At 41.4% G+C, this 27,483-nt stretch overlaps 1 protein-coding gene across 1 annotated transcript in view; it reads left to right on the forward strand.

Moving 5' to 3' along the window:
- Window positions 1–20,573, forward strand: part of chst15 (carbohydrate sulfotransferase 15) — a 31,122-nt gene extending 10,549 nt beyond the window's left edge. Inside the window, exons 2-8 of the mRNA XM_029457032.1 lie at window positions 6,853–7,455; window positions 9,215–9,554; window positions 13,128–13,271; window positions 16,474–16,630; window positions 17,475–17,631; window positions 19,081–19,228; window positions 20,020–20,573. Coding sequence (XP_029312892.1) covers window positions 7,015–7,455; window positions 9,215–9,554; window positions 13,128–13,271; window positions 16,474–16,630; window positions 17,475–17,631; window positions 19,081–19,228; window positions 20,020–20,219 — 1,587 coding nt within the window. The 5' untranslated portion in view covers window positions 6,853–7,014 and the 3' untranslated portion in view covers window positions 20,220–20,573. The remainder of the gene's footprint in view (window positions 1–6,852; window positions 7,456–9,214; window positions 9,555–13,127; window positions 13,272–16,473; window positions 16,631–17,474; window positions 17,632–19,080; window positions 19,229–20,019) is intronic.
- The last annotated feature ends 6,910 nt before the right edge of the window (window positions 20,574–27,483 follow it).

Here is a 27,483-nt window from a genome sequence, read left to right on the forward strand (position 1 = left end):
CACCCTCCGCAGCAGGGAAAGTGTCCGAAGGCGATGTTGATAATTTGACCCGGTGGCTCCTCGGTCAGGTCACGGTCAGGTCCTCTGGTCTCCCGGGGGGAGGGGGGGGTCTGCTGCCTGACTTCCTGGAGATTAGATTCTGATCTTCAGTCAACAGTGTGTGTGATCTGGGGGAATGTGATGGATGACTTCTCCCTGGGTAATATGATGAATCCACTCTGAGCCACAGTGAATACTGATCTTTCTCTTTCTTGCTTGTGTTACATGGTTGTGATTTACGTGATTAGATGGGGCATGCAGCCCCCCGGGGGCGCTAAAGAAGGAAGTGACATATTTGACGGGTCATAGGGCTCCTGCTTGCTCGATCGTCAGTGGGCTTTGTGGTACGTTGTAGCCCAATGCAATCATATTTCCAGATGCTTCTCTTGTACTCCCAAGCCATTGTAAGGAGTAATTTCATGCTTCAGTAGCTTGCTGTGGTTCTCGCTTCATTTACTCCCACCAATGATGCCTTTTCCAATTGATTTCATTTATCTAAATAAAAGCTCCATAGTTAAGGCTCATCATTTTCATTTGTGTCATGTATTTATTATCACTATTTATCTTGATGATTAAAATGGGTTTTAAAAAAAGAAAAGAAAGATCTGAGTGAAAATCAAACTCTTCCTTGCGCCCTCTGGCTGCATAATCAGCTGCCCATTTGTGATTTCCCACCATAGTTCTGCCGCCGCAGCACCGGCGACAGCTGTAGCCAGAGGCATTACGTTATTGGGTTGTCTTGTCCGTCCAATTCTAATGAACATGATATCTCAGTAACGCTAGGAGGTAATTATCTTCAAATTTGGCACAAACGTCCACTTGGACAGAAGGATGAACTGAACTGAATTTGGTGGTCAAAGGTCACCTGTGACCTCACAAAACACGTTTTTGACCATAACTTAAGAATTCACATGTTAATTATGACAATTCCACACACATACAAATGATGACGTTACGATGTAAACTTGACTGGTTGGCAGAGGTATACAACAGCGAGGCTGTAATTATAGCAACCTTTACTTTCTATTACTTTAAATAATTCTTTGAGACGTCGTCAGCACAAGAGGACCTAATTTAGGAATATAGCGTGTGGGAGATAAAATCTAGTTACTGTTATCATCTTTAAGAGTTGTAAAGTGATAATAAACACACCTCCAACTCCTCAACAAGGTAACTTTGCTGTGTGAAGTTTGGTTGCACTGTGAACAGATCCCCCAGGATTGAAAATATGTGAATATCGTAAACTTATGACACCTATCCCCAGTTTATGGAGATCGCTCTTGTCCCTTTAAGATCCCCATGGCAAATTAAAATAGCCTTGGTACTGGAGGAGAAAGACATCCGTGTCATCAGCAGCTATTTATCACCAGCCCACTTCAACCAATCACAAGGTTGCTTCAGTGTCTCATGGCTGTACCACCGTTGCAGTGGCCTCACGCTGAACTTTAATTATTGTGAGTGGCCTGGTGGAAAAACATCTTTCCGCAGCTGACACAGTGATGACACCCGCTTTGTTCTTCTTTCCCACGCACTTGCCCAACAGAGCTTCCTGTGTTTTTAGTGGATGTCAACCAAAATCCACTTCCCGTCTCTTGGAAATGTTAAGCGATCATGTGATGAGGGGATGAGCAGATTGTTTCTCAGAAGAGAACGCACATTAAATGCATGTTTAGAGCCCCTCAGCTAGTATTGGCTTTTACAGTCAGCTCATCAGCTGTGTGTGTAGAAAAAGCCACAACAGGACACTGCTCAAGTCTGCAGGCAGTACTGTTGTTCTGTTGTGCTTACAGTCATTAGCAGTTTAATCTAATTCTTCGGTTTCTTGCTTATTTGCTTTGGAGGATCTGTAAGTGGTCCTAAAAGAGGAAATGGCTCTGCATACGGGCTTGTTCCTGAATGACAAACTGCTTCTTCAGTATGACAGTGGATGGTTGAAATCTGTCTGGGAGAGCAGGTCTCGAGTCCTCCTGGGCAGCTGCACACAAGGTCTCTGTAGACAGCATGTGCTATTCTATTGTCGAGGTCTCCCAAGTCTCTTCATCACGGGGCTTTTCAATCCGCTCTGTCGTTGTGTGTCCGTGTTTCATTTTCCTCCACACCTTGAATGTAGCAGAATTACAGAGCTTGCTTGCTTTATCTAGTTTCTTTGGCTCTGTGGTTGTGAAGCTAGCAGCAGATTATTCTTTATGCTGTGCACAATCCACTTGTATTAATCTGTTTTCTACTGCCGTCACAGTGTGTCTGTAGGAAAATGATAGGTTTCTGTCTGTATAGGGAGAAAGCAGCACCGGGACTCACGAGGTGTGTGTATTACTTTACATACCTGCACAATGAATCAGGTATAAGCACCAGTTTACATTGTGTTCATCTGTCACTTGTACATGACCTACTCTGCGCCTCATACTGCCTGTAGTGTTTGTAATGCGTCCTGTGCGTCTAGAGAGTAATCGTATCTTTACTCTTTGTCCAATGACATCTTCATTTCTTTTATAATCCATGTATCTCTGATTCATCTCGTGATTATAAATTGGGTATCCAGTGATTAATTGAGGACTTAACCATTTTCCATCGCCTCCTCTTTGTAATATGGATCAAGCTTGCTTGAATTTATCGACTCACTCTGGAAAACCTCTTGTAGTACAGTATATTCCACTGCTTCCCAGTCTCCACAACCTCTAATCTGCCTGTTGCTCCTGCAGATAAATTTAAACTGTCATGCTCCGTAAACAGCACTGAATAATAAAATATACAAGTAGACGTACCTCTTCTGGTCCTTCTGAGGCAACTTGTCTTACAGACTGTCAAAACAAGCAGAAAACATCTTATTCCATTGTAAATGTGGTGTACCCAATAGGAAAAAAAAGCTTTTTAATCTTCGCCAGCAGACTAAGATAAAGACGAGAACACAGGAAGGGTCTATGGGGATAATTTAGATACAACAATATTCTGTGATTTGGATCAGTGAGTTCTCTGAAGCCAGAGAGTGAGCTGGCACTTTGCTTTGAATCAAAACAAAAAGGGCATTTCAAGGACCCATGAACAGGCCATGCAATTAATTTCCTCCATTTGAAATACCAGCCGAGGAAGTAGGACAGTGTGCTCTCCGCTGCTTCTCCAGCCAGGTATAATGATCATTCGTGGCTGTGGTTAGAGGAATGAATGAATAAAGGGCTGTGGAGTGTTTTTGTCATTCCTATTGTGTGAGAGCATTTATGGACATGGACAGCAGAGGAAAAATAGAACAATATTCAGTACCCTGCAAGTGAAGTCTGGTCTAGAAAATCAAATGTTCCTGTCCACAGCATTAGAAATGCTGTAATATATCCAGTTACACATTTGATTAGCTGCAACAGATGGCTTAAAAGTAAATTCCCATTGGTGCTTTTACGACAAAGAAAAGATCATCTGTCCATCTACAAAGCATCTTTTCACACAAATAATCAATCATACTGTATTGACAGCGATAAACACAAAGAATGGAATTGTTCAGCGAAGAAGAAAAGGTACACAGGAGAACAGCAATTAGCTGCCAGTGTGCAAGATTGGTTGGTTTTTCTAGAGCGGCGATGGACAGCTAAAGGCGGAGTAGACGGCAGACTTTAAACAAGTCTGCCTGATTGCCCGTTTCACTGATCCGCCTCTGAATGACAGGGTAGACAGCATGGAGAGGTCTCCATCTGATGAGTTATTAAGGCCATGGCAATCCCATTTGCACCTCACAGGGAGGGAACCATCAGCACAGCATGCAGGCCATTACCACTGATGCCAATGTCTTTGAAGTTACAATCTTAATGAATTTGAGTTATCTGTGTGGTTAATGTGTTTGATCTCTCCAGTCAGATGACACTTATACTTTCTGACTTGAAGACTCCCTAAGTGAGTGAGTAATGTTTCATTTTTTGGTAGTCGCTTCTAATAAAGCATATTTTATAAAAGGGTGTATGATTTATACCTAATAATGTGATTCATTGTTATAATAATACTAATGATACTGCTTATTGGCCTTTTATCAGTAAAAAGTCAAAGGAGTATATACACCAGCCAAAGGGATTTTTTAAAACCTGGCAATCCAAATAAATGTTTGTTGTATTTATGCTTATTACTCATCTATTAAGCATTTATTACCCATCACTAAAAGTTTAACTTACAACAAGAGTAGAAATAGCTACTAATTTCTCTTATAAGAACTTAATCATGTTGGAAATAAATCTCTAACATAAACATAAACATCCATCTTCAATGAGGAAAATGTTCAAACCCATACTTTTTTACTCTTATATAAAGGTTTGGCAGCAGAAAAGGTAGCTGATGCGACTTTGTGTCTTCCCTGTCCATTGCCTTCCAGCCATATTTATGTTCTAGTAAAGCTGTTTCATCATATTTGATAGACAGGAGCGACAAATTTGCTTTATGAATAGAGTAGATCTGTCAAGCTGCCAGTCGCCCACTGCTACAGTTAGCTGACTGATTGATTTAGATGCGAGTTCCCTTGAGAGGGACATTCTCTCGTTAATGACATGGCCTATTTTTCCCTCTTTCTTTCACTTAATTTATTTTTCTACCTACCTCCCTCTCTCCATCTTTACCCTTATGCCTTTTCTTACTTCCCTCTATTTTAAATAGCTTCGAGTACGAGCACCTCATTGACTTCAGCCTTGATGAAGGACACAGACAGTCAATAAGTGCTAATGGCATGAAGACTACAGATGAGAGTTTATGCTCATCAATAGCAAACAGTGGGCTTGTGACTAAAGTGCAATCCTGGAAATGTCATCCTACTTTTAACACTTTGATTACACAGTGTCGTGTCCATCTCTGTGATGGAACAAGAAATCTGACCTGAAGTAATTACATTTCTGTTAAAAGCAAACCTCTTAGTCTTTTTGAAGCTTTCATCATTTTGGAAAATGTGAGAGTTTGTTGAAATGGGATCCCACACCATTACGGACTATTAAAATAACAAGAAGCACATGAACACTACTTGTTATGGGGAACTCATATGCAAGACAAGGACTGATGCACCATCAGATGACATGACTTATTTAAAGTAGATATTGTAACCTAAAACTCATTACCCTCACTCGCCATAATATATATATATATTATATTATATATATTAATATATATATATATATATATTATATTATATATATTAATATATATATATTATATATATTAATATAATATATATATATGTTAATATATATAATATAATATATATATTAATATTTATAATATAATATATTCATTCTCCTGCTCTCTTTTTTTACTGACTGAAGTTGCAGTCAGTAAACTTCTCGAGGGCTGGAAATCAGTCTTTTTCAGAGTGGGGCTCATTATTTCTCCACCCGTCTCCTGGAGAGACTGTTGCTGTGGGGTGACACTGAGGGCACAGCTGGGGGTAAATGACTTTGCTTGAGCAGGTAGGCAGACGCTCTCCAGCCATCCTCTTATCAGCCCTGCTGCAAGCTCCGTGAATACAGAGTTGCGCGAAGGGTGTGGGCGATGGGCGGAGGCACAGGGGGGGCAGACAATATCAGCAGCCATGAGGAGGAGCGATGACTCACTTCCATAGGGCCCTTATCTTATGATGTATGCGAGCAGCATGCAGGTAAAACACACATCAACCTTGTGCCTGTATCCATGCAGTTTCAAGCATTCTGCCATATTCTTGAACATCACATTCATCCTTTGAAAAGTGTCCTAGACCCTCGGCTCTCTCTTTGTCATTATCCTGTATTGTGTTGCTGCCATCATGTTGGCTCAGCTCCAGACACAGAGAAAGCCTAAAGGATGGAATTACACGTTGCTGCTGCAGGAGCATTATCATTAAAGATCCACAATTCTTTCGCCCTTTAGACATCGGCCCTCCTTTTATCTGTGGGCGACTGTTGATCTATGTGACTTCACAGTGAGGAATACCATTTTCTGATAATATAATAATCCCTTCTCCGGTCCAGACCGGGTATCTCTTGTATTCGTGTCTCTCCCCAGGAGAGTCTGACACGTAGCTTCGTAGTTTCTAGGCTGAATGCATCCCTCGTCCTTATCACTCCCTCCATATTGTGACTCTGATGCACAGGGAGGCTGGGAAGATGGACTGCGAGGTTGGGGGGAGGGTGTGTTGCTATGCAGTCTGATTAAAACAGGAAGTGTATGAGGGAGTCAGTAAAATTAGTTTAACCCCCGCAAAACGTCATTGTTGCCATTAATCACAAAACAATGACAGATTTTCCAAAACATTGTGACATTTGACTTGTTACTATCTTCTTAGTGGCATTTCATCTCGCCTAAGTCGTCAATATTCAGAGCAGACAAATTTCTGCCACAGTTTTCCTCTGCTGTCAATTTATTTGTCTTTTGTTCAGCCTGAGGTTATGTTACTCGAACTGTAGAAGCACAGAGGTTTAACTGAAATTCCCTTCAGCTATCTAATCGTTCGACTGCTTTCACACAGCGGCATTATTTTGTAATTGGGATTTTCTGAGACTGAGGGATTTTATGACATGCACTTGAGGTATGAAATGTATATTGAAACTAAAATGGAAAGAAGGTAGCCTGGGTGGGGACCTGGTTCCCAAGTCGGCATTTAAACGCATGTGACTCTGAGTCAACACTTTGTCATAGTAGAAATTAAACTGACACCTCTTTCAGCTATTGTGAATGTGAAACTGGGAACCTCAGTTACACAGAAAGGCGGAGGTGGAAACAAAGCGAGTTCTCTAATATTTCTGAGGTTTTGAAAGTTGCTGCATCAGCCTAGACACAAACTATTGAGTCAATGTCGCTGACTGTTTTTTTCCTCTTTACTAGGCAGGCGTCAGTGGATGAGGTGGGCTGCTCTTCACAACCCATCATGGATATCAACTGTCAGCCATTCCCCCATTCCAAAACCTCCTGTCCTGCTCGCTCCTGCTCCATAACTCCCCCCGGGGTCTGAGCTGTGACACCTGGGACTCGCAGGCTGTTGACACCATGGCGCAGATGGACTACAAATACAGCTTGCTCGGCTCCACGGTGGACGACTACCGCAAGAGGCCATTGCTCCTGCAGGTGGACGACACGCCCATGAACCTGTTTGCAATTCTGGAGGTGAAACGGGAGCTGCCGCGGCGCTGGAGCACCCTGGGCTGCTTCCGCAAAATCCGGCTCTACAGCTTCCTCTTCGGCCTGGCAGTCATGTTCCTCATCATGGCTTCGTACATTCTGACAGGAGACAAGAAGGGTCTCCTCCTCACCCCTTCTCCCTACCACTTCAGCAGCCTGATCAGCCCGGGACCTTTTGCCTTCAACCTCTCCTCAGTCAAGGACGACGCACATATCAAACTGGTGGTCAAGACCATCACGTCCAAGGTGGAGTTCCGCAGCAGTCGACAGCTCCCAGAGTTCAAGGCACTGGTTAACAGTGAGCCACATGTGAGTAAATCCAAAACTTACATCTGTCCTCATATATTCAATGAGATCTTAAGGACGCAAATTGTATCAAAAAATTGATTTTGTTATCAGAATAATTGCCTCAATAAAAACCTCAGTGTTTTATAGTGTAAATGTTATCTCTCTATTTTAATCATATTACAAACACGGCCCTGCGTGATATTGATCTCTCTTTTAATTGACAATCACAGATGTGTCTGGAAGCATAATTAAATGCTAAGTGAAAAGGTGATTCAAATCTGTATTCATGCCTCCACTCCGTCTGCACCAAGTTCAATACAGCTACACTGTTGCAATTCCCCACTGGTTGGAGTTTCTAATTTAATTTATAAAGAGATAAAACTGTTCTAAAAGCCTAGTATAACACTTCATGTCACACCAGATAATTGCACATGTCCCGACCAATTTTCTTGCAGAGGGATTTAAAGCTCAAAGTCGTCCCACTGTCTTCCAACACATTTGCTCGATGGCTTTCTCGCGGTGTCCGTCTCACCTCAAAGCCTGGTTCAATTAATTGTTCATTCTAATGATAATGGGCTAGGGCTATTTGCAACATAACTAATTTCTTATTGAACCAGCTAATGAATAGGAGAGTGTGGCCGCGGGGCGATCGATACAACGACTGCGGCTGAATCCGGAATTAATTGTCCTTAAAGTAGCCGTGTCACACAGGCAGAGAACGAGTCATAGTAACATTGGCCTTTGATGGGTTTGATCACTGAAACAAAACTTGTGAAGTGGTGATCAGAAAAGACTGTAGAAATGTGTTGCCTTGCTTCTACAGTCGAGGATGAAGCCGCTTCACAAACCCAGGGCTGCATGTGAGATCATTGTACACTGCTGTCACAAAGTATAAGAACAAATATTTTGCATTTTTTGCTTGAATCCAGCCACAAATTAAACAATGAAACTATAAAGTTCAAGTGGTAAAGGGTGTCCACATATATACTGGGTGAAAAAGAACGGCTATTTTTAGGGGATTGAATCAGGACAATGATACAAGTTTGACTTTTTTTATGGCCTCACAGTGGAATGTTCTCGCCTGGCCAAGTCAGTGGTCCGAACGCAATCCAACTGATCATTCTTCTTTCACCAGACTGAAGGCAAAAAGTCCCGAAACAAGGACAAAGTGAAGATTGCTGCAGTACAGGCCAGACAGAGCATCAATAGTAAAGACCCTGAGTGTGTCTGCTGTTGTCTGTAGCCTTCAGTTAGCCATTGAATGCAAACGACTTGACAAAATCATGACTTTAAGTGGCTACAACTCCCACATCTGATGTGGACAATGTCAAATAAAAAGTTTGAACTTTACTGAAGTTCAGAGCCAACAAAACAAAACAAAAGGCCAGTTTCTAAATACTGTCTGACTCCACTATGTGCATGCATATGTGCACTCACTTGAGTCAACGTTTCCATGCATCTAAAGCCGATTAACTGCCCTTCTAGAGATGCTATCCTCCTGCACAAACCTGTCATGAACATGCAGTTGGATCCCACATAGATGGCGTTTGCCTACATCTGCAAAAACAGTTGCCTGTACACAAAAAATAGTTTTTTAAATAGTTGAAACAAAACCTCTTCCTTTAGTGTGTCTGTAAAACGCCTGGAAGGTATTTATCTTCCATTATGCAGCCTTACCATGTTTATATCAAGGGTTTACAGGCTTTGTCTGTCTTTTATATAATTTGGGAAGTACGGTGACTCAGAAGCTTAAAGCAGCCTGCCTTCTTTGTCTTTACAGATGTTTTCTGCAATCCCCCGCAAATTCCTGCCTGGTGTCAAGAACCCTTGCTGGTATGAGGAATTTACTGGGAATATCACCTCGGACCCCTACAGGACAAACTTGTATGCCCGCTATTCGAGGCGCTTCCGGACGGTGTTTCAGCACTTGAGGAACACTTTCCGAGAACACTTGTTTCACCGCAATGGGAAACTCTACCGCATGCGCTGCCTTCCATATTTCTATATTATCGGCCAACCAAAGTGTGGCACAACGGACCTGTATGACAGACTGAGGCTGCACCCGGACGTCAAGTTCACCACTTTCAAAGAGCCACACTGGTGGACCCGCAAGAGGTTTGGTGAGTAACAAAAACTGTAATTTGCTGTGGTGGAGGCCTGCAGGCTGGTACACGATAATGAGAGCCCGAGAGCATTTAAAGTGTGTAATGGGACCAGTCTCTACAGTGTATCATTTTGGCAGAGCCATACCTCGGTGACAAACGTTCTGAGGGGTCTCAGCCATGAGCATCATTAAATGAATCTCCTGTGAACTTGCTGTCATTATATTGTGACGATGCTGTGTGGGGATAGTAGTAATGACATTTAGATTTAGATATTTCAGTAGTTGGTATATTGACTGACGACTTCACACTGTCAAACATTTCTCTACATCAAATATGCCACAAATTTTTTCCATCATTTTTTTTTAATGATGTGAAACCTAGCTGGATGCGAGTCCTGAATGTGACATGAATTAAGTATCTCTAAATCACGCAGTTCAATCTCTCAGTGTAATTAACCGAGAAATTACTATTCAATCCCATTTTGTGCTGTGCAAAACTTTTTTTTTTTTCTACCTGAGAGTTGTTATCCCCACATTTGCAACTTTAATTGTGTATTTTAGTTCCTTATTGTGTCCTAACATTCAACACTTTGAATTCTAATCGTCTTTTTCTGTGTTTACGTCATCAACATATCACATCTTACCACTGTAACTTCCCCATCTTGATACGTACCTAGATAGCTGTGCTCATTATCGTCTCAACTCGCACGATACGCAAAAATAATCTAGACTAACTGCTTGTTCTTCATCAGTGACATAGATGTGTCTCTGTGGTAGAAACGACTTCAAAAGAACACGACAAAAATACAGCCTCCTCTCACACTTTGAACCCACATGTGTGGGTACGGCTTCCTGCACTAGTTTAGCAAACACTTGTTCTTCCAACATGTCACACGAGAACTTCCTTCTAGTTCTCTCTTTATGTTCCTTTCTGGCTGCTCCCTCTTTGCACACCGTGTATTTTATACTCTCATACAAAAGTTTAAAGTGTCATTCATAAGACAGAAAATCATTTCATGTTTCACAAACTCTCAGAGGCATACTTCAGGATCTGATCTCGTTCTAGTTTTAGGGAATATTTGCCAGATGAGAAGGAGAAGACTTATGCATTCTCACATAATGACTAGCTCGTTTCAGTTCAGACTTTCCAGACACACTTACAACCTACTGCCACGATCCTGGCCTACGCCGTTGGGTTTTCATGGAGTTTGAACAGGTGGTAAGATGCAATTTTCTCAAACAAAAGAGATCAACCCTCAAACTGTGCGTCGAGAGGTAAGAACTGCCTCGCAGTAGACATCTGCTCGTATGGCAGCGTCTAAATGTGTGGAAGCCATTGTGTGTTTGCTTTACCATGAGCATCTGTGATGTTAAAAGAACCACCAAACCACCACAGATGGGTTTAAAAGCCATGCGAGATCTGGGAGTGAGACTGAAAACCACATTTAAAAACAAAACCAACCCTTCACTTAACGTGCAGATGCTTCGTTGCTCCTTTGGTTTGATTTGGTGACTTTTTTCTAAGATTGTTTTCTAAATTTAAATATATTTGATCATTAGAGCCCAGGCGAGCAGTAACACTTTTAAAGAAGCGAAAATTAAAAACTGTGTCAAATGTTTTTTTTGCTCCCAAAAGAAAAGACAAATCATTATTCTTAATACTTTTTATTTTATTTTATAACTGAAACATCAATTAAGACTCATGAATAATGGAGACTCTTTAGCAGCTCAAGAGGCAGGCATCCGGAGTGTGAGTCAGTGTGTGTGTCTGCATTTGTGAATAAATACTAGAAGAAGAAGAAGAAGAAGAAGAAGAAGAAGAAGAAGAAGAAGAAGAAGAAGAAGAAGAAGAAGAAGAAGAAGAAGAAGAAGAAGAAGAAAATAATGTGAAGTGTAGCAGTTAAACTGTAGGGTGCCGATCTGTTCAAAGTAAACTCTGATTATGAAATCGGAAGCAGATTAGATCAGGACTTTAGAAGTTGAAAGACACGCACATACTATGTGTAGATAATCTCATAATTGTCCGTTTACAACAGCAGCTGCATTATCACATCAGTGCATCATGAGGACTCCATTTTTTTAATGGTAATTTCTCACTGTGGAGGAATTATTCTCCTGCTCACCAATAACATTTTGTTTTGCTTGGAGCCATCTGTCTAAAAATTACTTAATGATTTGAATAATTTCACCCGTGGGTTTTGGCACAATACTTGTTGAGGGAGCTACATACAGCATTGGCCACATTCTTTTGAAAAATTTCATCCAAATTTGTTAACGCAAATATCAAAAGGAGGCTTAAATGTTGCAGCCAAAACGATCCTTTTGAAGTTCATCCAGTTGCTGACTATGCCCCTAATCCTTACTCACAACCTAACTGGCGGATTGATCAGTCTGTATGCAACACCTTTTGTTTTTATGTGTTGTGTTCAAGTTTGAGTTGATAATTATTTGAACCTCATAAAGCTTTGTGATGTGGACGAGTCGTTAATTGCTTGCAATTTCTGCAACCTGGGATGTTGCATAGCAGCAAATGCAGCTGTATCCCAAGGACATAGGTCCCTCTCAGTTATTGACCCCCTCCATTCCCCATCCTTTCAGCGTTGCTGCCACCTTTTCTCTCTCCCTTGTAGTGTTGCACTTAGAGCTACGTGCTCGTAATCAGCACTTTTCTCTTAAGACATCATGTGAGAACACTCTGATCTCAAATGCTCTTGTTTTGTATTTATTTATTTCATTCCCATCAAGGCGCTCCTCATTCGATGCAGTGAAAAAGTGATTTGATGCGATGCACGTCACATAAGAGAGGAGCAGTTTGAATCTTAAGCAGATGTGCCAGCAGTGCACAGTGCCCATCAAGAAACACAAACTATTTTTGAAATGATGTGACGCCTTATTCATATCAAAAAGCTAAAAGGGATCAAATTAAAAAAAACAAAGCCCTGAAGCGAGACACACAAACGCACACCTCATACAAAGTGTAACCCTTCTAGATTGATAATGATGCATGCTGGGTGTTTGGAGAGTTTACTAGTTTACATGTTCTTCTGCTAACTAGAGATCCGGTGTTTAACTGTTACTTTCAGCGATGCTTTGATGGTGTCACAGACGCCTGAGCTACCTTATTATTCTCATGCTGCATGGATACTCCAAAGTCCTACCCTGAATCTCCACAAGTGCTTAGTAAATTGTAACTATACTGCAGACCACAACAGTTTAAATGGAAAACACATTTGCTAGTCTTACATTTAAAGCAGTAAGTTGACATTGGCCCTAAACTGGAAACAGGGCGCAGTGACGGCGTTCCCTGCAGAATTTGTATCCAAACTTGGATTTTACAAGGCCACTCTACAGTCAATACAACACAGAGAGCCTAATGACCTCCTTTATGGTTTCGGGTAATGCATGGAGAGGAGATGGCAGGAACAAAAACACTCTTGATCTCACTGCTACAGTTTATTTTATTCTTAATAGAGAAAAGAAAAACATATTAGTACTGTCTACTCTCTACTTTTACTAAACATAAGCTATGATTACTTGGAATTGTACCACACAGAGTTTATTTACCATCCCTGTCTTCTTCCTCCGCCAGGTATCATCCGTCTGAGCGAGGGCTTTCATGATCGATACCCAGTGGAGGACTACCTGGACTTGTTCGATCAGGCTGCTTACCAAATCGGTGGCAACCTCACAGCAAACGCCAGTGGAAGCTCCAGTCAACCTAACATCATCATAGGTAGGTGGTAAATGCAGTACGGTTAAATTGAATAATAATTACAATCAATTGTATTCTCTGTGTGTTGTTATTGTTCCTCACAGATGAAGTGTTTGAACTAAATCACTTGTTCTCTGTGAGCATCAAACCCATGCACTTTTCTTTCCATGTGGTAACCAATGTGCAAAGGATAAGCTTAAGATACCACTGATGTTAAAAGCAACTGAAAACAAGGCATGCGTGCAAGGGTCAAGGCCACAGGATCTGTGATGTACAAAATATTGTGTTGATGCTTTATTTGGATTGACCGTTAATGATAATGAGCGGCAGTAACCGCTGCATCTGGTGACAGAAAGGGTTAAGTCACTATTTGTGGTGTCTTTATAGACTCTGGTATCCCTATTTTTAAAAAAGGCAAGCTATCGCCTTTTTAAACTACTTCCCTTCATACAAATAAATAACATTTTAAAGTCTGCCACTCAAGGGATATTAAAGAAAGGTCTGCATCAGGGAAAATCCAGGCATATTTTATTAGATTGATAGACTTTCTTTCTCCAACAGAGTGGTGCGTCTTCTCTCTAGCTGATCGCGTCACGTCAGTGTCAGGAGTCGCATTCTCCATGCAGTATAACGTTTCACTCAAAATCATATTAATAATTTAAGCTTATAAACTTAATAGTTTTGAACCAGGACCATGAGCTTGTGAAAAGTAAGGTGTGTCAGCTACTTTGGCAGATATACAATATTTAAAAAGATTTGGATCTGGATCGGGGATAATAAAAAAAACCTTGATCGGAACACCCCCCCATTCTAGCACTTATGTAGGATTCGGAGGAGACTCCACAAATCTACAAATCAGCCACTGTCTAACACTGTCCAACCCCAATCAACCTAATTCTTTATTCTATTTTAATGATCAAAAATAGTTTTAAGATGAACTGTAACCCAGAAACTCAGCATCAAATAGCTTTTTCACACTAAGCAAGCAAAGCATCATGTGAAACTCAGCAACCTTTAAGTGGCACAGGCACACTATGACAGGAAAGACGTCTATGACCTATTTCAGAATGATTATCTAAAGAATGACACATTTCAGTGAGAGAGCCAGTTACACGTGCTGGCGTGTAAAAACAGTCTTCAATCTCTAAAGTGGATCTCCAGGCAGTTTCAGTCACACAAACATTTCCTGTTCAGAGTATCTCTACCTTCCTGTTTTCGTCAGAGTTTCACATCTTGTCAGAGGACGGCTTAACCCGCCCTCCCTGTGCTGTATCATATTAGTGACTCAGGTCATGTATCAGCGCTGTGACCCGTGTGAGGAACGCGGACTGACAGTACTCTGTGGCCCCGAGTCAGGCTGCAGCCAATAGCGTTTGGCTCGGGGAGACCCGACACTTGCCTACAACTTCACATGTAATCTCGTCTGCAATATTACAAAGCTGCTATTAAAGCAGGCTGAAGCAAAGAGCCGCTCCGTAGCAGCCACTTTCACTCCAGCGAGTGATGGTGTTTCTTTTTAAGAGAGCCGGGGACTCAGCCCTAAAGAGAGGCTCTAACAGCTTAATAATACTGGACTTCCTTCTGCTTCACTTAGCCACTTCACTGAAGTGCCGTATAAAAAGGGAATCATTGTTTTTAGTGTGTCAGGACGGCAATAATATCCGCAGCGGGGTGAAGTCTTACAAACCTCCGTCCTCTATCTCCATATCCTGCTCCCAGCGCCTCTGCCTCCATCTGTCTCTGTCTTTTCCCGTCGACCAAACACGATCTGAAAGAACTGCTCAGCTGCAAAGAAAAACTGATTTCAGTTTTCAACAATAGCCTTTTCAGACTGGACTGAGTTGCTGCATTGAGCACAGCTTAGCATGCCGCCCTGTTTTGTTTCCCTCTTTAAATAAATAATCCTTTTTAAAAACAATTTAAAGGGCGGGGAGTGTGCCAGAGCCCCGCTCAGTATTCACACCATGCCCTGGGAGAGCCCATCAAGGTGCACTTCTGTGGCCAGGATCTTGGGCTTCGGACTCTCATCGACCGCCGGCCAACACCAGAGTCACGGCGGTCTGGCTCCGCCATTTGTTCGCCCTATTACGTCCTCTTCCCGTGGAGCAAAATAAGCCCCTTTAATGGACACCGAGACCTTTAAATAGACTTGATCACAGTGTGTATCATTTCAAGCATAACAGCATTAGCAGCGATCTCGTTTCATTCTCACCATCATCACAGAAAATAGGCCCTGGCTATCATCCCTTTCTCTGAGGAAGCGAGGCAGATAAGGCCCGTGTTGTGTTCCCTCCAAATACATCACACTTCACAGATAAGAGGATAATGAAGGCACCGACAGCCTAATGAATCCTGGATATCATTTCTAAGTACAGCCTGATAAAGTTTCTGCTCTCAAATTGTTTGAGAAACTACGTCCTCGACGACTCGTTATGAGCGGCAGGTACTGCGAGTGTATGGATTGCAGTCTTTCCTCTATTTTACTCACAGCAGGAGATGTAATTGCTCTTTATGCTTTTTTGCACTTGCTTTAGAATCTTTTGTTATATTGCCTTGTTGCATGTGTGGTGAGAGCATGCTGTGTCTGTTAGTTGCAGCCTCGATTCAAAGACAATTATAGGAAGAAGTTGGATATTGGATCTTACAAATGCGAGGGAGTTTGGAGCATAATCATAATTCATTTGTGTTTTCTCCACACGTTACTCTACATTTTCTGTCAACAGCGTCAGAAATAAAATCGGGGGCAAAGGGCTAAACGGTCCCAATATTTAGAAAAGGCTATTTTCCCCGTAAAACACAATCAAGTGTGCAACATTTCTTTTTAGCGATTGTGTACTTTAATGCCTGGAAATCTCAAACATCGGGGGCAAATATCGCCCAAAACTCCCTGACTGTCAATGTCTGCCACATTCAAGAAGCTGGAACCATGAAATATTTGGCTTTTTTTGTTTTTGCTTAGAAAATGACCTTAAACAATTAATTAGTTATCAAAATAGTTGCTAATGAAATATTCTGCTGATTGACAGATATTTAAACCAATCTGCTGCTTTGAAAAATAAACCGATGAATAATGATCCTTGAATATTCAACTACACACCTCAAATGCCAAAGAGAGAGAAACACTGTGACAATGTGTCTGCACATGCATGTTCTCTGCATCATGCATGTGTATGATGGTCTGTGTATACGTTTTCGTTTGAAACACTCTGGGTGTATTTTGCAGGAGAAGCCAGCGCGTCCACCATGTGGGATAACAACGCCTGGGTGTATTTCTATGACAATACCACAGAGGGAGAGCCTCCCTTTCTTATCCAGGACTTTGTCCACGCCCTGCAGCCCGATGCCCGCTTCATCATCATGCTCAGGGACCCAGTGGAGAGGTAAAAAGTCATCTCTGTTTTACTGCCTCCCACTGCATATCTGCACTGAAATGCCAGTAACCGCCTTTGTGCCTCCATCATCGCTGTTTACGCTGCCGTACAGACAGCTACTTAGGAAACAAAAAGACCTACTGTCAAAGAAATTGTGTCGCCTTTTACTCAGCCTGTCACATATGTTTCATTACGATGCGTTTATCAGAGCCGTGAAGACCTCACTGCTGACACATTCTGTTTAAACTGGGATTACTTTATGCAGTTAATGATTTTTACTTAGGACAATGTCTGAACATGCTCTCTATAATTGTTTTTGTCCCAATATTGAAATGTGCGATTGAAATGCATTATTCATATTACTCCATTCGTATTCACACTCCTATTCCAACTGTTCTTCAGTAAAGTATTCACAATGATTATGCATACTGTCATAAAAATGATCAATAGCTTTCTCCATATCATGCAATTTTTATGCTCAAAAGTTCTCAGTCCCCAGCCTTTCATATTCTCATATTCCCTTTTAGTTACCCATCATTGATAGCTCCGGCTGGAGATTAATGCACTCTGTTAAAAGCTGCTTTTAATCACCACTTATTTGAATATTGTTCATTCTGTTCTATGGAAACTGATCCGATAGAGAATACCCAATCATCACTTGCAAAACAAAAAAAGTATATTCGTGCAATAGCTATCCAGTCCACTATTACTACGCAGATATCCAAGTTGTAGAAAGCCATAGATATATGGGTAAAATCGGAGTATCTGTAAATACCTGAAGAACTGAGTCATAAGTCTAATTTTACGGCCTCATGTTTAAATTTGCTTACAGAGCATCTCTTTTCTCTTTCAGGCTCTACTCCGACTACCTTTACTTTGGTATTGCCAACAAGTCTGCAGAGGATTTCCACGAGAAGGTGTCAGAGTCGCTGCAGTTATTCGAGGGGTGCCTTACAGAGTACACAATGCGCTCCTGTGTGTACAACACTACTGTCAACAACGCCATGCCAGTGAGTGTACCCCTCCCTCCCACTTGTCTCGCAGCCCCGCAGAACACCACAATTTAGCGACCACCGTATTAGCTGGTGGGAAGAAAGAAAGAGAGGGAAAAAAAGGAGTGAAAAAGACAGATTGAGTGAAATCCACACTTCATTAGCACATGCTAAAGCTTGCAGGGCAAACTTTATGAAAGGGGATTGGCAACAGAGTTGAACTACGGCGCAGGGCTGTGTCTACAGCCTCCCTTTGTGGCGTGAACTTCCTTCTTAGTCACAAAAAGACCAAGTCTTAGTATCAGCCAGTGCATGGCCCCAGTGTTGGACCCCTGACCAGCTTTTTTCCCCATAGTGCCTTCAGGCAAACTGGCTGAGAGGGGAAGGAGGAGGGCGTCCTCTTTTGGCTCCCCCTTCAGGCTGCTTTATACTCAGAGGTCCTCTTCTCGCACTTCCACTGAAGAGCTTTATGACCCACTGGGAGCATGCTCACACTCTGCCGCTGGCCTAATTGTCCATCCACTAATATCTCCTCAGAGTTATTAGACCATGTGAAAGGCATTACAGCTATCCTTACAGCGGTCTCTCGTGCCTGTGGCTCCTCGATTAAAAGTTTTAGAACTCAGATTATAGTCCGGGGAGAGTAGTGGAATAAACACCAGCATGAGAACACGATTGGCCGTCACTGTCGTACCAAATTGATTTAACAAAAGAAAGAGTTGCTGGTCTGGCTTGTAATAATTTATTCTGAATGGCTTTTCAGTTTTGCTAAAAGAGGCAAAAGGGACATAAAGACAATTGTTTTTTTGGTATTTTGTTTAGGCCTACTGTTCTGCAATGAACTGACAGAAGGGAATCTAAAAGCCCATTTCATCAACAATTAAGCTACCTGCAAAACGCTCTGGTGAAATCTCACAGCCGATTTATTTTTTGAGATAGTTTTTAATTACATTTTGGGATTGATAATTTGTTTTTTTTTCTGAAGATGTTGACTTTACTGTGATATAAAAACAGAAAAAAGCAACACATCCTCACATTTGAGCGACTAGAAGGAGAGAATGTTTGTAATTTCTGAAAATGTACGCTTCATGAGTCAATATAATGGGGTGAAACCAAATACGACAACATGATGCAGTGTTATAAAGTGAGAATCTGTTCCACTGGCAGGTGGTGATGCAGGCTTTTGATTCTAGTTGGAAACTCTTCATCTCAAATCTCAAATCCCTCAACCACATTATAGCAACACATGTGCTCATGCCCACATGGTGCCTTACAGCCGTATGCAAGAGGAAGATGAAAGAGAAAGCTGGTGGGATTCCCTCTCTCCTGTCTTCCCCTCCCTCTGCCTATTCATCTCCTTAAAGAATTTTAACCATGCATAAACCCTGTGTCCATCCACTAAGGAGGACATTTCTTGAAAAGAGCTTATAGTTATCTCACATTCATTCTCCTGTTGTGTGTCCTCAGGTCAGGTTGCAAGTGGGCCTCTACATTGTGTACTTAATGGACTGGCTGACCGTCTTCAGCAGGGAACAGATTCTGGTGCTGCGGCTGGAAGACCATGCCTCGAACAGGAAATACACAATGCACAAAGTCTTTGATTTCCTTAGCCTGGGTGAGTAAGCAACACATCCAAACATGTGATCCTGGTCTGTAATCATTCCCTCTGCGGACTCTGTTCACTACAGATCACTAAAGACAAGAAGAGATAACGTTAAATGCGTGCGTTGTAGAGATAAAAGGTACCAAAGTGAGGTAACTAGGGTTATCTGCTTCTGTACTATGTTAACATAGAGCAATGCATGTACTGCATCAGAAAAGTATGTTGATTTGAAGTTCTTAAGTCGTGTGAGAAAATTGCATTTCATAGATACCTCCCTTACAGTAGATACAGTATATTTGCTGTTAGTAAAGTGTGTATATAGCGCTTAATCTTTTGCGATCACTCAAAGTGCTCTACAACGTGCCCCCTGCTCATCAGTAATGATACACACACACACACACGCACACGCACACGCACACGCACACACGCACACGGGGTTCCGCAGGGGCTGGAGATTGAACCACTGACCCTCCAAACGGTGGATGACCACTCTACCTCCTGACCCACAGCCGCCCCGGCTATGTGCAACAGTCAATACAGTTTTGCCCTGTAGTCTGAAGGCCCCCTTGTCTCACTGGTTCATCCCACAGTAATTGCCCCAAAGCTCAGACTTAACTCTTTAAAGAGCTGCCGACATCAGCAAACCTCCGAGAGCGTCAAATCTTCTGCTCAGAGAGCACTGCTGATACAAAGTGACATTTCATTCGAGTCCTTTACTGTATCCATTTGTTTAAAGCTGCGGCAAAATCTGAAGTGGCCCAGAAGTAAAGGATGTGAACAAAGTGTTTGTGTGTGTTTTACAGGGCCGCTAACAAAAGAAATAGAGTCAGAGATCACAAGAAGTCCAGCGTCGAATACCAGGAGGCTGGCTGACAAAAACCTGGGACCCATGCTGCCCATCACTAAAGAGATCCTCAGGGATTTCTACATGCCATTCAACGAGAAATTGGCCAAAGTGCTGCGGAATGACTCCTTCCTCTGGGAGAACAACTCTAAACTCTGAAAAAACCCACCTCCCCCTTACTTCAGTAAAAGAAACCACTGACGTGTCAGCCAGCCCCTTCGTTTGAGCTTCATCTCTCTTCTTGAAGTGCCCATGAAAATCAATGTTTTTTTATTTAAATTATTTTCTAAGTTATAAAAGCAGAGATGAATCAAAGATAGAAAAAGCACAAGAGAGTGTGTTGATTTTGTGTGTGCGTGCGAGTGAGAGAGAGTGAGTGAATAAAAGAGAGAAAGATGGCAGGTCTTGATTGTTTTTGTTTTTTTGTGACCAGATGTACAAAATTAAATAGTGAATTCAAAGATGTTAAAACAGAGTCCTGTGTTGTAATTAAATGATAGCTCGTCCGGCAGACTAAGATTACTTTTTGTCCTGTTTTTACGACATAGCTGGAAAATGTCAGAGCAGATAAAAATACTTTCAATGTGCCTTGAGCAAATTTCAGTGAAGTGGTCTATACTTTAGAGTTTAGTGAAGCAACACTACCCTCTACTGGAGACCACATGTTATTGCAGTCTTAAAATTGTGCCCTTACAAAACTGTTGATACCAAAGTAGCAGACCAAAAGCTCAAAATAAAGACATTCAGTTTAATAAATGCAAACTTCAGACAGTGATGTACTGTGTTTGGACATTAATTGAGTTTAAAAGGAAATCCAAGTGACAAATATTATTTTCCGACTGAAGTTGAGTAATGCGGGAAGCTGAAAGCCAGCCATGCAATGACACTGATAAAGCCTTCATAATAATTGACTCTCCTGTCACAAACATTGAATAATTACTGAATTAAAATGGTTATGATTGGATTGAGGCCATTATATCTTGCACATTAATTTGGCAATTGAAGACTTTTGAAGACCTTAGACAGAAACACATCTCCCCAGGGGTGAAAGGTAACCAGAAATAAATCAACAGCATTACCATGTGTTTAAAAACACTGTGGAGCACTGCTGAACAATTCAAATTAAAGAGATACTTTGAAATATTGAAATACTGAGGTTGATACATACACTTTCTCTCCACCAGAGGGCAGACTATACTTACCATTATACAGTCTGGATTTAAGGCATTTAGTTAGTTATGGCAACAGTTAAATAAGAACTTTCTCCAGAATCTACAACACCCAGATGATTAGGAGTGCCTCAATACAAACGAGAAAAAAAGGAGAGAGAGAAACATCTGTAAGCGAGTCGTGTCTTTCTTTTCTGTCAGCCTCTAAGACTTCCTCCACTTAAAGACAAACTGACCTAAACACACCTGGAACACCTTTCATAATTGAAGGAAACCTGCAATCACACAGATGTATTAAACAATATGAGATGATACTCTTCTTTTTGTAGTTTTCAAAAAACAAAAAAGGGAATGTAGTATCTTTCACTGCAAAATCTCAAAATGCAGCTTTGACTACTTCCTCTTCACTGAAATCAAGACAATCTGACTGGGGGAAAAGAGTGACTGCAAATTATTTACATATTTTGTTTGGAGACGATGCATCTGGCTGGCTGAAGAAGTTCCGCTTCAATGAGAGCCTCCAACCAACTTTAATTTCCTTGGAATTCACAAACATTATCCAAAAGTCTTTCATCCTCGTCTGTGCTGTTTCAGACTACAGTGACTTGACAGGAAACTGGACAACTACCGCCGCTGAGAAAACTCCAGAGAATCTTTGGAGACACACATTTCAGCCTAAGATCCCACTCTTTCACATTCCTTTGCATTGCCTCTGTGCTGAATGTTGGCCTAGGTATCCCAAAACTGAAATCTGTTGTCATGGGAAATGACAAGGTTTTTTTTTTCCTCCCACAGGCAGTAATCTAGCAGCCTGTCTGATAAAATAATAATTCAGTCTACCAACTCAAGTGGAACAGATTTAAAGTGGTAATAAAGAGTTGATATTTGGCATTTAAGCTCTGAATCTCATCACATCCCACAAGCTCAGCACAGCAGATACTGGGAGTGATGATAATAAACTACACCCAGGGAACTTCAACTCAGAGCCTCCAGGTGGATGCTGGGGTGGAGGTGGAGCTTATGCAAGGTCATACGAGCAGAAGGAGCTGCAGTAATAGCAGGTGTACAGCAGGGTTTGCAAAAGAGCCAGGGCAGGAACAGCAAAGTAGAGCAAAGGGTTCCTCAGACCATGAGAGAAATATGTTACACCTTCAGTGTGCAGACTGGGCACAGGCCTCAGCAGGGCAAACACTTCAAATCATTGTAAACTATGGAGTGAATTAAGATCAATTTAAATCCAGCAATCTATCTGGCCTGCAAAAACATGCAGCAACATGTGACATCTGCAGCAGATACTGCCAACTTCTTCTTAACAAAATCAGATGAGCATCATGGAAATAGACTCAAGGTTGGCATTTGATGCTGTTGAGTGTAGCAGCAGTGTAAACCATTACAAAGCAGCTGCAACAGCAGAAGAAATGTGGCCCCACTGTGGGACGAAAAGTCATGTTGAGTTTCCCAGAAGTCAATATTAAACTGTAATAATTACATAAATGGACATAAACAGCATGAAAGATCCACTATACATGATTTAAAAAAAACATTACGAGCCATTACGAGTAAGCTGAATGATTCGCTATTAAGAGCCAACTAATGAATTTACTTCACATAGATATGGCAGCAAAAATAAAAGCAGGAATTAGCAGATAGGAGACAACAAACAGCAAAGATGTGAGGGACAACAGTGTCGTTAGCAGCCTCACTTACTAATAGGGCCAACCAAGCACAAAAACAGCAACTGAACACAAACTAGACATCCATGTTAATGTATTAGCTGCACAAACTTAACTTGACGAAGCAAAGACATGACTGGTGTCGCAGCAATTAAAAATCATATTGGAACAGAGTTGCAATGGTCCCAGGACAGAATTAATTCAGGTTAAAGTTTATATGGAGTTTACTCCACATAAAGTTACTATAAAAAAAAATATATATATAAAGTTACATAAGTTACTATTACTATTACTATTACATTTTCCTCTCATTCATCCATTTACTTCCGTTTGAGTAATAGTAACTTACAATCTGTATCCATCTGTTTAAGAAAATTACATAGCCTTTGAGTTAAATTAAACTATATATTTGTGACCTGTTTTCAAGATTCACGTCCTCAGTAGGAACACATTGGCTTTGGGCTAAGTGTCATAGACAGGGTAGGGGTTGGGAAGTCGGGACGTTTTGAAAGACTAAAGCTTTGTTGGTTTTGGTCTTCTCATGGGATTTGTTGAGAAATGTAGCCAACCCTAACTGTTAGGGACAGAGAAGAAGACATTGCCAAATTCAAGAACAAAGGTTTCCCAAATAGTGGTTCAGCCACCATCATTAGTCCATGTAAGAGGCTCAAGGGGGCCTCAGAATGTATTTTAATATGGATATAGATGCAATTTTATCTTATTTATCTCATGGCATCTGTGATTTGAATATTAGAAAACCGGCTGTAAACTACTCAGCTCGTCCTTGTCGCTATGTAGATCCTCCTTGTAATGAAAGAAGACGTGTAGATGCCGACAGAATGGCAATGGAGTCCCTGAACCTGTAATGTGGAGGTAGGGCATCACATGCAGGTCACATTAACGGGATTCACAACAGGATGTTGGATGTGGCTGGGAGAAACTTTGTCCTTAGGTCTATTTCTCCTCTGTCAGTTTGGATAAGCTCTGAAGCAGGGCTTTAGCAGAGAGGCCTCTCTTTCTCTCTCCAATGTCTTTCCCCCCACTTTTCTTTTCAGTCCCCATCAAGTATCTCTTAACTCATCTGCTCTTCCTTCTCATCGTACTCTAGGGACTTCTTAATGTGAGGGATGTTTGTCACTGCTCTCTAAGTTATGTCCCAAGTTTAAGACCTTTGACCATGACAGCCAGGGTTGAAAATGTTGTGAAAGACCACAAACAAACTCTCCTGCTCGTAACTCTCCCATGATCCTTTCAGTCAAGCTGTGTGCAAATAAAACAAAATCAGCTTTTGAATCAGAGCTCTGTGTCTCACTGTTGTCAATGATTAATGGAGAGTGGCTTGAGATAACAAGAAAGAAAAATTTGAATAAACAAGTTTATGCAACAAACATTTTCTATCCATCATGCCGATCGAGTGCTCTGATAGGCTGCCAGTTATGTTTGAAGAGGCTGTGTGAGGCCCAGTCGTGCCCACTGATGACGGAGTGAGCGAGGAATGCAGGAGACCAGCAGATCTTTATAGAATACTACGCGAGATTTGTTCGAGCAGAATAATAATATGGCTGGTTATTGTCATGGTAATCCAAAAGTAAACTGAGGATATTACACTGAAGAGTCCTGCAAGTTCTGTTCACTTCATATTTCTAACGTTTCAGGAATATTATGGGTTCAGCCCAAAACATCTGTTTGTGATATACAGTACTATGCAGTTTTATCTCTTTTGGACACAGTGTGGAAATAGAAATGGTCCTTGGCAATGCTCACTGATAGCCGTTCTTCTTTCTTCACACAGGTCTACTAAGCTGAGCTATTGTGATGCATCGACAAACAGCTAGTTAGTTTTTGGGCAGTGGGCATTATTATTATTAGGTTTTTAATTGTTGCCCTAATTTTCTCGCTTTACCTCTAAAATCTTTACAAATGTCTTCACCTCAAGATTTCCTTTCATGCATGTTTGCATCCTAATTATGTATCCTAATGATTCTGTTGAGGTTTGGCAGGCCTTCATAAAGCTACATTGCTCGATCCAGCTGTATTTTTACTCAGAACTAACGCTTAACAACCTAATATGTGCTAAACCAGATGTTTCTTCGTTGTTTTTTCTGTCCTCCCCGGCCTCTTGCTGTTTTGTCATTGTGTAACAAGGTTGAATGACTCTAGGTTCGTTGCTGCACTAACTTGCACCTCAGAATCCAGCCAAGCATTTCAGAGCAAGGACAGTACAGTCACCAGTGTGTCAACAAAGTCCTCGGTAATGAATTCTACTTCCCTGAGACACAATGTTTGTACGGAAAACTTGGCAATACAGAACATGCAACAGCTAAATAAACTTTTATTACATTTCGTTGTGCTCATGCAAATTCCTGCTTCTATCTGGATTCTCTTGCCATTTAAATGAAGAACTGAACATTGTTTTTAGATGTGAACATCTGGCCTGTTTCGGTCACATCCAGCTGGAACCTGTCCCGGTCGCGGTGAATGCGGACAAAGAATTAGAAACACAGGTGTTCAGGAAGGGAGCATTTTTTTAAAGGGAGGAAACTCAGGCCGGCTGTGCTGAAACACATCAGGAGCCAGGACACCGAGTAGTAAAACTGACGTTGTTACCGAGAAGCTTGAGGGTCTAAGTGTGTAATGAGTAGATAAAGAGCTTTTTCATCACCGAAGGGCCATTAAAGGGGAGACATTCCTACAACCTCCCCAAACAACAATAAATTGTCCAAAATGGAAAGCTATGACAAATGTAATAGCTTCTGCAGGGATCTTATTGCTATAACTGGACAGAGCCCATGCAGAAAGGAGAAAACCATAGAAGAAGGTTACAGCCAGAGAAAAAGACAGATGTACTTTTTGTCTCAATTGGCCTGAATAAACAGCTTACTGTGTCTGTTGACAAGTTATTACTCACATTCCAGTGAAAACATTTGCTTTTGAAATGAAGTAGAAGTAACTTTTACAGATGATTGGCTTTAAGTCAGTTCTTTACTTTGGACCTTAAGGGGCGGCGTAAACAAGCTGTAAACACAACACTGACACACTGTTTTATCACCTTTTCAAGTTGACTTGCATAGCAATCTTGTTGGCAAAATTTAGTTTAATTATGCATCCAGCAGATATGTTTTATTGCTCTCTCTCTCTCTTTAGTAGAAATGGCTTCATAACTATAATTTCTAAAACACTTTGACTACAAAACAACATCAATGAAACTGAACCTGCTTCAAAACTTCTGAAATCTGCTTAAGTATCAAACACCATGGAAGCAATATCACCACCTGACTGCCATGTGGTGTGATCTTTAAGTTACAAAATTTGATTTTCTGACTATAATCAAACCAATAAAAAATGGCTTAAATCTTTGACTTGGCTGGTAAAGCAGTCTGGGGTTTTCTGAGTTTCAAGAAGGAAACCAGGAGAGCATAAGCTGACACAGACTTCAAGACTCAAAGCATATTGCTCTGCGTGTGTGCCGGTCTAGCAAATTGACCGTCGCCCCGTTTCGCACAGTTTCCATGGACACAGGAGAAGAATAGTTGAGAACAACACCAGCCTTTTATCTTCTTCTGTGTTCAGAAATGCTCACAGATACAACTAAGCCAAGTTTGGAAGCATATACGTATATATTTAGCAGAATTGTGCAGAAATAGAGCATTTTTTAATGTGTTTCATAATCCATACCATTGCAAATATGTGACATGCCTTTCAAACCTGAAGAACAGAGCGACCGACTTCAATGTCCTTGTCTATGTCATTCAAATTTAAAAAGCACCAACATGAATTCCAAACATTGTCAGCACCAATGCCATCCTTGTTTGTCTTTCAGTTTGAGATAAACCAAGATTTAGCTTGCATATTTAGTTTCCCTGACCCTGTAGGGCAGGTGTGGCAAACTCAATTTCACTGAGGGCCTACAATGGAAAATGCTATATATCGTCTCCTAAAGGCCCTGTCACACATATCCGTATGACAGCGTATATGAAAAGTAACTCAAAATTTGTCAGAGTCCAAATACGTTCAACTTTTCCACAGCGGTGTTGTAGCTTACAGTATACATAACGAATACATAACGAATTATTATACATATGTCCAACATATTGATAGCGTATCATTTATTTAAAACGTACCAGAGCGTCTGGCCAACGGAGCTGGAAAAGTGCCATCTGGTTCACGTCATGCTGATGCTGGAGAACGGCTAAAATGTACTCTTGTTGCAGCCTCTCAGCATCCTCCATGCTCTCTGATGATGGGTTGATGTATTCATCAAGACGTGCTGTGAAGAAGTGAGGATGAGCTACTCACAGGGACCCTACATATTATATTCAAACACCAATAAGCTCCCAAAACGCTAGCTGAACGCTAGCTGTACTGTAGAAACACGTTTAATAAGTTACTCCGTCATTAGGCATAATCTTAACATAGGGTAGGAATAGGTTATCCACTCGTTATCAATGAATTGGCTGTAGGGTTCACCGTGAGCCGACGTAGCCTATAGCTAACGTACCTCTAACGCAGGGGTCGGGAACCTTTTTGGCTGGGAGAGCCATAAAAGCCAAATATTTTTAAATGTATTTCCTTGAGAGCCAT

This window comes from Cottoperca gobio, chromosome 19 (genome assembly GCF_900634415.1).
Source record: "Cottoperca gobio chromosome 19, fCotGob3.1, whole genome shotgun sequence".
Lineage (NCBI taxonomy): Eukaryota > Metazoa > Chordata > Actinopteri > Perciformes > Bovichtidae > Cottoperca > Cottoperca gobio.